We start from the raw sequence: 12615 nt of genomic DNA on the forward strand, positions 1-12615 counted from the left end.
TTCATACACCTCATACATGATGCATAAATTCCATTCAAACACAGGATTCTGTATGCTCATCATCAACTTCTTCCTCTGAATCCTGACAGCACCTTCGAGGCGGGAAGAAGTTCGTTTCTTCTGATAAGAAGGCAATAAATTCTTTTTCTCTGAAAGATTCAGGTGTCCTGTGGCTGCTATCTCACTGTGAGTCCTTTCTTTAAAAAAAGTATCCTACATAGCATAGTTTCTATTTTAACATTTTTTATAACCCAAAGCTATATTTAACACACTACTTAAGAGAATTAATACAGCATTATTTTCTAACACAACACATATAATATTCATTTTAATTATTCATATAATATTCAATTTAATTGCGAAAAGCCAATCATAAAATACGCATTTTTCACATCCTGGATGTGCTTTCAGGCCCCTGTGCGGCTCCGTCCGAGGCCTCAGGGCCCCGCGGGCCGGTCCCGAGCGTCTCGCCACGCGCGTGACGTCACGCACAACCACCCCGTCTCGCGATGGCGTCACGCCACCGCCGCGTGACGTCACAGCCCGCGCGCCGCCGCGTTCACGCGCGCCCAATCAGCGGCTTTTCCCGAGGGCTCCTCGGGTCAGGCCCCGCCCCACTGCGCTCCCATTGGGCGGACCCCCGGCAGGACAGCGATTTTGACTTCTGATTGGCTGGAGTCGAGCAGGGCGTGGCGCGGCGTGATGGCGTCATGGTGCATTCACCACAGAGCGGCCACGGGTCAGAGCGGCGCGCGCGGGGCACGACGGGACGGGTGGGCGGGGCAGGAGGAGTGCGTCCGGCGGTGACCGGAACCGGAACCGGCACCGGGGCACCGGCACAGAAATCGGCATCTCCGGGACTGCCACGAGCACCGGGACCGGAGAGGGGCAGCGTGGCAGCCCCCGGTCCGGCCCCGACGCGCCCGGCAGCGCTCGGGGATGGGGCCGGCCGGGCCCCGGCGGCCCCCGGCGCCCGCCGGAGCTGCCGCCGCCCCCCGCCGCTACCGGGGCTGAGGGCTCGCCACGCCCGGCCCAGCAATGGCTGCGTGCGGCTGTAACGCGCTCCTGGCCGCGGCCAGGGCCAGGTGAGCCCGCGCGTGGTTGGACGGGCCTCGGGGGGGTTCGGAGCTTTTATCCATTCCCCGTTAAAGCGGCTCCGGGAGACGCGGCGGGGCTGCCCCTCTCAGGGAAGGGCACAGCACGGCTTGTCGGTACTGCAGCCGTTGCTGGGGATCGGGCTCTGAGCACAAAAGCGATTTGATGGGGCTGGTTTGGTGCTGAGGGGGCTGGTTTGGGTGTGATGCCTCGGTGTCGGGATCTTTAGCTTGTCAGAGTGACCCCGAGAAAAGTTGGAAAGTCTCTTTTCCCAGCCCGGCACTTGAAGAAGGAGTCAGGGCTCTCCAGTTCTCGGCCTCAAGGTTGTTTATTGTATCTTATATATAAAAAATTTTCTCCTGCCCTGCCGAGGTCCATCCAGCAGGACAGTTCCAGGCACTCTGCCTGGCCCCAGGGCAGGGTTATGTCTTTATACTAAAAACTACCTGTACAATGTTTACAATTACTTCCCAATGCCTATCACCTGTGTTAGACAGTGAGCTTCTACTCTAAACCAATCCCAAAGTGCCACCATCGCAGCAGAAGATGGAGGCCAAGAAGGAGAAAGGCTGGACACAGCCAGTTCCCTCCATCTTGCCTCCTGAACCCCCATAATCTACTTTTCCATCCCGTGATAACTTCACTATTATTCTACCTAATTTGTTATGGCTTGCAGATCTTCATCTGAGGTTGATAACTTGCTCCACTTGGTCATAATCAAACCCACAGGGGCATTTTGGGCTCTGTGCCAGGGCCTCTGAGCCCCCTGGCAGGGGTCTGGGCTGCCCAGGACAGCCAGAGGGATGTCCTGACGCCTTGGCACTGGGTTCTGCTGCCCTGCTCTTACCCCAACACCTCTCCAGTTTCAGGGGCTCCCGTCTCCTGGCTCACTGCAGCCCTCCGTGCTCCCCAGCCGCTGCTCTTGTCCAGCTGGTGGATCCCCAGCTCGCCTGGAGCTGCAGGGACTCCAAGAGCCAGCCCTGGGCACGCCGAGCCTGCCTGCCTCGCTCACCTGCCCACACCTTGCACACCTCCAGCAGCTCCCAGCAGCTGCTGCCAGGGGAGCCCCACGGAAAGCCCAGGAACCAGGGAGCGAAAGCTGCTAAAAGCCTGGCCAAGCAGACAGTGGTGGCTCCTGCAGGGAGGAAATCCTTGAGACAGAGAGTCGTGGATGAGCTGAAGCATTACTACCATGGGTTCCACCTGCTCTGGATTGACACCAAGGTGGCTGCCAGGATGGTGTGGAGGCTGCTGCATGGGCAGGTGCTCACCAGGAGGGAGAGGAGAAGGGTGAGTGCCACAATGTTAGTGTTCAGGAACCCCTAATTAAGGAATAATTATATGCAGGTGCTTTTATTTGGGTCAGGGGTACAGACCCAAATCTGACTGCAACATGGTTTTGAGCTGAACATGTTTTATATTCTATCATTATATAACTTACATGTTAGTTATTAAACTTACATTGTTCTATTGTATACATTGATTTCATCCAAGCCTGGATTTCTCCTGATCTCCTCAAACCCCTAACATAGTTTCTCATGATTCTTTAAACAATAATTATATTTAATCATATCTAACAATTATATCTTTTATCATATACTGACTACACAGGTGCAGTTTCATGTGATCTAGCAAGGCCTAATCTAATAAAGTAATATTATATATATTACTATATATAACTATATATAGTTATATAGATATAATACTGTATATATATAACACTATATATAATAGATATAATATATAATATTATATATAATACTATATCTATAACAGTATATTATATATATAGTGTATTTTTTTATATTGTATTATATATAATATAACTATCCATCTATATAAAATACAGAGTAGAATAGAATACAAGGCCTAACTTTCCCAGGGCCTACTAAGCCTAAATTTCTTTCTAGCTCCCCGATTTTTCTGTGATTTTAAAATCTTTTACTGTCAACAACACCTGGATAAAGTGATGCAGTAAGAGGCTTAACCCCTTCTTTGGGCACACTTTGGTAATCCCTGCTGTGCTTTTCTCCCTACAGCTGCTGAGAACTTGTGCAGATCTCTTCAGGCTGGTTCCCTTCCTGGTGTTTGTCATTGTTCCCTTCATGGAATTTCTGTTACCTGTGTTCCTGAAGCTCTTCCCTGACATGCTGCCCTCGACGTTTGAGACGGAGTCAAAAAAGGTTTGTGGAGTGTCCCCAGCTCCTCAGAACATCTGTGCAGCTGTGCAGGGCTGCTGATCCCTGTCTGTGCTGCCAGTGAGCATCAGCCCCACCCCATGCCTGAGGCATTCCCAGCTCATTCCTGAGCTCATGATATTACTGTCATATTTTCTGAAAAGTCCTCCTTGGCCAGGATTTTCTCCTGTGTTTGCTGCTCTAGAATGTGGTCTGGAGATTGTTTATCCAATATGTGAATTGTTTTAACTTAATGACCAATCACAGCCAGGCTCTGAGGAGCCACAAGTTTTTATTATTCATTCTTGTTAAGCTTTCTGTCTGTATCCTTTCTCTTTCTTTAGTATGGTTTTAAAATATAATATAATATATAGTATATAATATATAGTATAAAATATAATATTTAGTATATAATATATAGAATATATATTATATCATATGTAGTAGATATCATATACACTATATATAATATAATATATAGTATGTATATAATATATAATTATATAATAATTATATAATAATATATTATATATAATTTTATACATTATATATTATATATAATAATTAAATAGTTGAATAGTATAATATATATTAATTATATCATATAGAATTAATATAATATAATAATAAACCATCCTTCTGAGACATGGAGTCAAATTCTCATCTCTCACCTCATACTGAGGACCCCCACAAACTCAACAGAGTGGCACAGCTGGAAGGTTGTGCTGCAGACAGGGATCAGAAGGAATGTGCACAGCAATTCCATTTTCTGATTTATAACTTTGTATTTCCCAAATGAAGGAAGAGAAGCTGAAGAAGAAGTTGAATGCAAGGCTGGAGTTAGCCAAGTTCCTGCGGGAGACCATTGCAGAGATGGCCAAAAGGAACAAGGCAGACACAGGAAAAGGGAAACAATTCTCCTTTTACCTGCACGAGGTAGGATGGCAGCCATGGCACAGACACACCTTTAGAGCTGCTGCCTGGGGCAGAGAGCAGAGCATTTGTACCAGGGCTGTGGGGACAGAGCAGCTGCTGTTCCCTGGGTGCCTCCCTGCCCACCCTGCAGTCAGAGCCCTGCTCACAGGGATTCCCAGCCTGGCAGGGCACACCTTTCACCCTCTGGAACTGCCAGTGGCTGCTCAATAACAGTTTCACTGTGACTTTTAACTGTATCTCCAGCAAGGACAGGAATTCCCCAGTGAGGAGGGGAAGGGGGGGAGATTCCCAGCTGGGGATCCCACTCAGGGCTGTTTGTACCTTGTGTCCCAGCAGCAGAGCCCTGCTCACAGGGATTCCCTGCCTGGCAGGGCACACCTTTCACCTCCTGGAAATTCCAGTGGCCACTCAATAACAGTTTCACTGTGACTTTGAACTGTATGGTGCTGTCTCCAGCAGGGACAGGAATTCCCCTGTGAGAAAGGGGAAGGAAATTCCCAGCTGGGGATCCCACTCAGGGCTGTTTGTGCCTTGCCTCAGCTCCTGTGACTTTGAACTGTATGGTGCTGTCTCCAGCAGGGACAGGGATTCCCCTGGGAGGAAGAGGAAGATGGGGGGAGGTTCCCAGGTGAAGATGCCCCTGTATCCTGCTGTCTCCAGCAGGGACAGGGATTCCCCTGGGAGGAAGGGGAAGGTAGGGGGAGGTTCCCAGGTGAAGATGCCCCTGTATCCTGCTGTCTCCAGCAGGGACAGGAATTCCCCTGGGAGGAAGGGGAAGGTGGGGAGGTTCCAGCTGGGGATCCTGCTCAGCTCATGGCTCTTTGTGCCTCCCCCCAGCTCCGTCCCAGTGGCCAGCAGCCCAGCACACAGGAGATTGTGCGCTTCTCCAAGCTCTTTGAGGACGAGCTGACCCTGGAGCACCTGGAGAGGCCCCAGCTGGTGGCCCTGTGCAAGCTGCTGGAGCTGCAGCCCCTGGGCACCAACAACCTCCTGCGCTTCCAGCTGCTGATGCGGCTGCGCAGCATCAAGGCCGATGACGAGGTGGGTCTGCAGCAGCAGCAGCAGCCAGGAGCTGCCCACACCCCCTCACAGCAGGGGAGATTGCTGTTGATGAGAGTCAGATCCTCCCCAGGACACATCCCAGAAGAAAAAACAGAATGAGAGTTCACCTCCCCGCAGTCTGGCATTGCAGATATTGCCACTAGAACGTTTCCTTTTGGAGTCATGCTAACTTATAAAAAAAGGGATGCTTTTTTGGATGTGCAGTGGGGTTATTTGGAAAATGGAACCAGGCTTACACGTGCAGAGGTAGTGGCCATAAGTTGCAGCAAGGGAAATTTCAACTTGATAAGAAAAAAAATTAAAATCAGTGAGTGGGTAAACAGTGGAACAGGTTGCAAAATCCCCATCCCTAAAGAGGTTCAAAGCACAAATACTGAACAATTTTGAGCAGGAGATTGGACTGGGGACCTCCAGAAGCCCTTTCAGGTGCAGCAGGCTCTTGGCTTGCCCTGTGCCTGCATGGGAATGTTGCTGTTCATTGCAGATGATTGCCAAGGAAGGGGTCGGTGGCCTGAGCGTGGCAGAGCTGCAGAGCGCCTGCAGGGCCAGGGGCATGCGGTCACTGGGGCTCTCTGAAGAGCAGCTGAAGGAGCAGCTGGGCCAGGTGAGTGTGCCCTGGCCTGGGCTGCTGTGAGGTTCATCAGAGGACAGGCTCCAGGCAGGGCTCAGGTGCAGCAGGCACAGCTTCCTGAGAATTCATGCATGAATTTCAAGTTGGATCCTGACCCACAGAGCTGAGCTCTAAGGCATGAAGGATCCAGATTATGTCCTAGACTAAAGAGAAAACCACCTTGCTCCTATCTGGCGCTGGTTCTGTTTGAAGTGGGGGGTATTCCTAACTCTTCAGACCCATTTTTTCTCATTATGATAACTTAACACTGTATTATCCTCACCCACAGAGCTGAGCTCTAAGGCATGAAGGGTCCAGATTATGTCCTAGACTAAAGAGAACACCCTGCTCCTGTCTGGCCCTGGTTCTATTTGGTTAAGTGGGTATTCCTAACTCTTCAGACCCATTTCTTCTCATTATGGTAACTTAAAACTGTACTATCCAAACTCAAGATTGCTTTAAGGACAGAGTGTTGTATTAATAAATACTCACATAGAGCCAATATGAAGCAATTTTTCCTTCTGTTTTTTTTCCAACAGTGGCTGGATCTGCATTTAAAGGAGAACATTCCTTCTTCCCTCCTCCTGCTTTCCCGTGCCTTGTACTTAATAGATATAAAGCCACAATCTGTTCCCATTCCACAGAGCAAGGCAAGTGGTTTGAATAAAGCTCTTAGGTTAATAGCTCAACCATTATGCATTATAAAAATGAAGGACTTTGATAGAATCTTGTTTTCTGAGCCTACAAGTGGACTGAAGTTGTGATTCTGTGTTCTTCAGCAGACGACTGAAGCTGCTGGAGTGATGACATCTGTGCTTGAAGGTCAGGAGACCCTCCTGGATCCTGCCCCTGTTGTACAGGGAAGAAAGGTTAGAAACAGCAGTCTGCAAGCAGGAAAACTTGTGCTGAAATGGTTGGGAATTGGGTGTGACCAAACCTTTCCAAAGCTGGACAAGCCCAATGTTTGACACCACAGCACAGAGCACGAGCAGTGTCTGTTCTTGCACTGTGTGGGTGTTTTTCACTCCAAGAGCCTCTCGCTTGCATGTTCTGATTTGAGAGGCAAGGGAAGGGAGCAGGGATCTGCTGTGGCACAACTGGTGCTGTGCCTGGGAGCAGGTGGTTATTGAGTACCATGGTGCTGGCTCCCAGCCAGGGAGGACTCAGCCTCAGCCTGAATTGCTTCAGGCCTCAGCCCAGGTACAGTCAGCTGAGAGGAGTCAGTTCAAGAGGACTTGTTTTTAGCCCTCTTAGTGAATTTGGGTTCAGTTGTCCAGGACAAAATGAGCCAAAATATCTGGAGTGAGAAAGCCAGAGCATATGGTTCTCAGCATCACACTGCAGTGAATTCCTTAGATTAGTCCCAGCTGATAAAAGCAGCAGCAGGAATCAAAGAATATTGTATCAACTGCCAGAAATATTTCCACATAGTTAAATTGTGCTGGGGAAACAATGGAAATGCCAGCACAGCTTTCACAGAGTTAGCAGGGAACAGCCTTGTCAGAAGGGAGAAGGGCCTGGGGGGTTTGGGTCTTTCTGAGAGGGTTCTGTGACTTACAGCTGCTTTTTCCTTAAAGACTGAAGAATTTGTGTCCCAGCCAACAGAGAAATTGCCATTCTCTGAAGCATCAGTGAAGCCTCCCCCACGAGAGGTGAGCTTGTCAGAGTCCTTACACTTCCCAAAGGAGATTGTTCTTCACACAGCTTGCAGCCAAACTGAGGAAGTTTGGAGTGCAGGATGCTGTGAATGCTGCTGAGTTCAGGGAGCAGCTGGAGAAACTGGATGAGAACTGGGGGCTGTTCAATACAAAGATACCACACATGGCAGAGAGCAGTCAAACTGGGGGAATTACTGGTATATCCTTGTAGTCTTTAATAATGTGCCTTGGGCCAGTGGGACAGACCAGCCTTCCCTTGGGGTCAGCAGGGTAAGAGCCCCTTTGTAGCTGTAAAAATATTTCTGCAGTGATTGTCTTTGTTTTGCCCATTTTCTTTCTGTGAATATTTGATTTCAGTTTAGGTGCTTATGTGCACATCTGGGATGCTGCTTAGGGCAAGTTTGGGAGTCCAGACAGGCTCCTGTCTCCTTTAACCTGAAGAACTTTGCTCCCTATCAACTCTCCAGAGCAGCTTCCCATGCTAAATGGGAAAACACCTTCAGAAAAGATTCTGAATTTCAAGAATTTGTACTACCTAAAATCTGCCCTTTTCTTTTGCCCCTAGACCAAAATGGAAGCATCCCAGAGCAGCAAGGCTGGTGCCAATGGAGCCTAACCTGGAGCCTGGGAGGAAGCAGTTTCCATCTCCACAGCTCCTGCAAAGGGAGCAGGGATTTCCCAGGAGGCTGCCCTACACAAGGAGGCAGTAGCCCTCAGGGGCCTCTCTCTCTCTGTCCCAAGCTTGTTAGCAACTAGGCTTGTTAGCAACTGCTGTCTGGATGGCCCCAGACATCTCTTTTGTGCTGGATCCTTGCCCTGCTACTTTTAACTTATGGTGTAAATATGTTAATAATGGTGCTGCTGTCTGTGCTGTTCCTGAGCAGGTGTTTGTGCTTAGCAAAGGCAGCTTTTCATGTTAGAATGGCCTGTGCACAGAACAAGCTGGGCTGGGCTCCAGCAAAGCCTGTTCTGCAGTGTGAAATCCTCTGCAGGAACATCCCCACACACCCAGGGCCAGCAGCTTGTCCTGAGGGTCACAGCTCAGGCTCTTGGTCCTGATTTGGGTGTTTTAGCCAGTGACCAGCCCACAAGAACCCACGTGGCCACAGTTTTACTGAGGAGGGTGGCCACAGGGAGGGAGGGAGCAGCACTTGGTGGTAGCACTGACCAGAAGGGCTTCAGGCCTTGCTGGACAGGAGCAGCCTCCGCCTGTGAGTGTGGGAGCTGTGCAGGTGCCACACACTGTGACAGAATCTGACTTGCACTTTGAGGATCCCTCTGGGTCACAAGAGGGAGCAACCTGGACCTGCACACCTCTCCCAAGGGTGGAGTTTTGGTTAATCCTCACCAGGCTCAGAACACACACCAAGTGCTCTCCACACTTGCAAAGTGATTCCTCACGTGCTCAGTTTTTGCCAGACTCTCAGAGGATTCTGAAAAACTGTTTTTAGCATTTGTTAAATTTTTTACTCTGTCCTATGTAAATACTGAGAAATTACTCACATTATGGATTTTAAATATGTATATTTATACTTACTGTAAAATTAGATTTGGTGCTAAGTAGGAATGAAATGTCTCTTCCAGAGGTCAGCCAGCCTTTAGAACAACCCGACTGAGAGCCAGTTCTCCAAGCTCAGGTAGGAGCAGCACTTTAAACCTGAGGCCTCGGGCTCCTACAGCAACACAGAGCCAGCTGTCAGGTGTCCTGTGTCCTTAGCTCTGTACCTGAGCCTCTCCTTGTTCACCCAGCCCGTCTACAGTGCTGGGTCTGTGTCTAATAAATGGAACAAATGTTGTTTCAATAAAATAACACCTTGCTGTGGAGTTGTGAGCGTGTTCACAGGGGTCCGAGGATGAGGGAAGAGACGAGGATCTGACTCCACGTTTCAGAAGGCTTGATTTATTATTTTATGATATAAATTACATTAAAACTATACTAAAAGAATAGAAGAAAGGATTTCCTCAGAAGGCTGGCTAAGACTAGAGAAAGAATGAATAAAAAAGGCTTGTATCTCAGAGAGTCCGAACCAGCTGGGCTGTGATTGGCCATTAATTAGAAACAACCACATGAGCCCAATCCCAGATGCACCTGTTGCATTCCACAGCAGCAGATAACCATTGGTTACATTTTGTTCCTGAGGCCTCTCAGCTTCTCAGGAGGAAAACTCCTAAGGAAAGGCTTTTCCATAAAAGATGTGTGTGACATGGAGTCACTGCTGCCTCTTAGCGCCACAGTGAGGAAAGGCGTCTCCTCCCGCCTGCTGTTCCAGCCCGGGACTGCTCCACTCCCAAACCCGCCTGGGTTTCTCTGGCAGCCTCTGGAAGCCCGGGGAGGTTTGGGGTGAAATAATCAGGTAACGGCCCCTTCATTTGCCAGCCGGCCCGGAGAAGTCCCTGCCCCATCCGAGCACGGAGCTGTGCCGGCTCCGAGGGCTCAGCCCCTGCTCCGGGCGGAGGGAGAGGAGGCTGGGCGGGATGAAGGCAGAGCCAGCCAGCGCCGGCTGCCGAGGCAGCAGCGCATTCCTCGGCTGAGAAGTTTCACAGATGGAGAGAGCAGAGGGGCTGGCAGGGAGCCCTGGCATCACCTGGGCACTGCCCTGCCGTGGGTGGGCTCTGGGTGTGCTCTGGTGCCTCCCACGTCCCCATCCTCCAGCCTTGCACCACCACATCACACTGGTGTGTGTGTGAGAGATCATGTGTCCGTTTGCCTCCTGTGTTTTCAATTTAGAAAGATCTGGAAGCTGGGACTCTCTTCCTTGGATGTCCTGCAGTGAGCACCAGCCCTGTGTTCAGCCTGAAGCGGGCACAGGCTGTGCCAGCCTCCCTCCTCCCAGGGGAGCCCACCCTGGGGTGGGCAGAGGCAAGAGAGACCCTTTCCACACTTCTGAACAAACCCATTTTCAGATCAAAAAACCAGACAGCTTTTTTCCTCAGCCTCACAGGTCGCTGCTGCCTTGGGGAGGCTCTTGGGGACATGGCCACTCTCAGCTCTGCCTGGCATGTGGGGACCCCGGGCACCTTCCCAGGCCCCTGTACCCTGCGGGCACGCAGGGGGGAGAGGCAGCGATTCTGCTGCATGACCTTCTGAGCGAGGGGAGGAAACGACCCCCGTGGAGCCCCATAAATCACGGGATTCTGTTCTGCAGCGCCGGGCAAACGAAACGCTGCAGAGATCCAAGGCCGTGTGTGCTTTGGCGTGGGGAGAGCTTTTCCAGCCGCGCCGGTGCCAAACACCTTCCAGTCTCCCCTCAGCCTGCACAAGCAGCTCCTCGGCTGTTTATCCTTCCCCTGGGCATCCTCACACTCTTTCTGCTCCAGCCCTGAGCCGGGTGTTGTGGCGCCCGTGTCTGTCCCAACACTGTTTTGTGGAGATAAACAAAACTCCACAACTTTTGTGAAAGTTGTAAAGCCGGTATGTTTATTACAGCTTTATTACAGCGCTGGATGCATGTGGGAATCGTGACACGTGTACCTCTGGGAACTCTGATCCCCTCTTATCCCCCTCTCAAATACATATGCATGCAATTTCACCATAGGTTCATACATATTCATTCCCCTGATTTCGAGTGACACTTGCCACTAATTGTGACCTCGTTCACGGGGTCTTAGGATGAGGGAAGAGACGAGGATCTGACTCCATGTTTCAGAAGGCTGATTTATTATTTTATGATATATATTATATTAAAACTATACTAAGAGAATACAAGAAAGGATTTCATCAGAAGTCTAGCTAAGAATAGAAAAAGAAGGAATGATGACAAAGGTTTGTTGCTTGGACAGAAAGTCCGAGCCAGGTGACTGTGATTGGCCATTAATTAGAAACAACCACATGAGCCCAATCCCAGATGCACCTGTTGCATTCCACAGCAGCAGATAACCATTGGTTACATCTTGTTCCTGAGGCCTCTCAGCTTCTCAGGAGGAAAAATCCTAAGGAAAGGATTTTCCATAAAAGATGTCTGTGACAATTAATTCTTCAGAGAGAACTCCTGGGCCAGGTTGCCCTGCTCTGTCTGCCCCCCTCCTCCCCCCTTATTTCTTGTCCTACAGCCCTTCTAGAGAACAGGCACTCAGACTAAACAGCAAGCTACAGACTTAACTCAAAGATGTACGTTCCACCCAAATCAAAATGGATTTCTACCCTGGAAAATTTCCACTCTGCCTCAGCACCTTGCCCTGGAGCCGGGGATTTCAGCTGGATGCTGCTCCTGTGGCAGAGCCAGCCCCGGGCCTTGCGTCAGCCTCTTCCCCTGAAAGCTGCTGGGAAAAGATGCCCCGGTCAGCACTTTTGGAGGAGATTAGTATTCAGAGGGAAAAGCGGTGATTTAGTGCGGCCCAAGCACAACAAAGGCTGGGATTTACAGCTCCCGGATCCCAGCAGCACATTCCTGCAGCCCTTCTGCCTCTGCTATAAACGTGTAACAAAGGAGATGGAGCCTGAAGTCGAGTGGGGCAAGGGCTCCGTGGTCAAATCTTGCTTGGAGCGGGATGGGCTGCAGGTGGCAACGTCCCCAAGGTGTCCCTAGGGATGGTCCCATCCTGCTTCTCCTCGTGGTGCCCAGGACAGGAGGGTTTGGGGGAGCTCTGTGCCCCAGCTGCAGCTGCACACATCTGGCTCTGCTTGGCTCCGGGGGCTGGAGCTGCACCCTGGGCTCCTGCTGACCCCACAGCTGGGTAGGGACACGGGGGATGAAGGGTGGCTGAGGGGGCTTGGGGATCACTTCCCACACCCACCGAGCCCTGCTCTGAGCCGTGGGACCTGCCCCGAGGTGCGATGGCACAGGAGGTTCCTGCACGGCTGGCAGGGGCACAAAGCCCAGCTGAGCGCTGGCGGAGCAGCCACGTCCTGGGCTGGGGCCAGGAGATTGTCCCGGCCCTGCACAGCCCGAGGGCTTTAAAAGGAGAGAACGAGGAAGGCGAGGAGCGGAGAAGACAAAGGACGCCGTGAGAGCCAAGCCCTCAGCAGCCACCGATGCCCAGCACACCCCACCCGCTCAGGGGCTCCTGAGGGCAGCACCTTCAGCTCCTTTACGGCCCTGGAGCCATTTCCCAAGGGATCCTGCCCCATCTCCCTCCT

At 50.7% G+C, this 12615-nt stretch overlaps 1 protein-coding gene across 2 annotated transcripts; it reads left to right on the forward strand.

Annotated features, from left to right (window-relative positions):
* Positions 1-813: 813 nt before the first annotated feature.
* LETM2 (leucine zipper and EF-hand containing transmembrane protein 2) lies at positions 814-9362 on the forward strand. Of its 2 annotated transcripts, none has more exons than XM_036396818.2 (10): positions 814-1085; positions 1959-2385; positions 3135-3278; positions 4074-4208; positions 5046-5249; positions 5755-5874; positions 6420-6530; positions 6663-6749; positions 7458-7532; positions 8104-9362. In XM_036396818.2, exons 1-10 carry the CDS (start codon positions 1039-1041, stop codon positions 8152-8154), a joined length of 1401 nt encoding a protein of 466 aa, XP_036252711.1. In that variant the 5' UTR covers positions 814-1038; the 3' UTR covers positions 8155-9362. The 2 variants fall into 2 exon arrangements, with proteins under 2 accessions (XP_036252711.1, XP_036252710.1); XM_036396817.2 differs by having other exon boundaries at positions 815-1085; positions 6660-6749.
* Positions 9363-12615: the final 3253 nt, after the last annotated feature.

This window comes from Molothrus ater, chromosome 28, assembly GCF_012460135.2.
Source record: "Molothrus ater isolate BHLD 08-10-18 breed brown headed cowbird chromosome 28, BPBGC_Mater_1.1, whole genome shotgun sequence".
In the NCBI taxonomy this organism is placed as follows: Eukaryota; Metazoa; Chordata; class Aves; order Passeriformes; family Icteridae; genus Molothrus; species Molothrus ater.

Excerpts from the sequence above, each read along its gene's own strand:
- LETM2 (XM_036396817.2), top strand. The coding sequence starts at position 1,039 with ATGGCTGCGTGCGGCTGTAACGCGCTCCTGGCCGCGGCCAGGGCCAG. Across the intron at positions 1,086-1,958 it reads CTGGCCGCGGCCAGGGCCAG|TTTCAGGGGCTCCCGTCTCC; the intron begins GTGAGCCCGCGC and ends ACACCTCTCCAG. Across the intron at positions 3,279-4,073 it reads TTGAGACGGAGTCAAAAAAG|GAAGAGAAGCTGAAGAAGAA; the intron begins GTTTGTGGAGTG and ends TCCCAAATGAAG.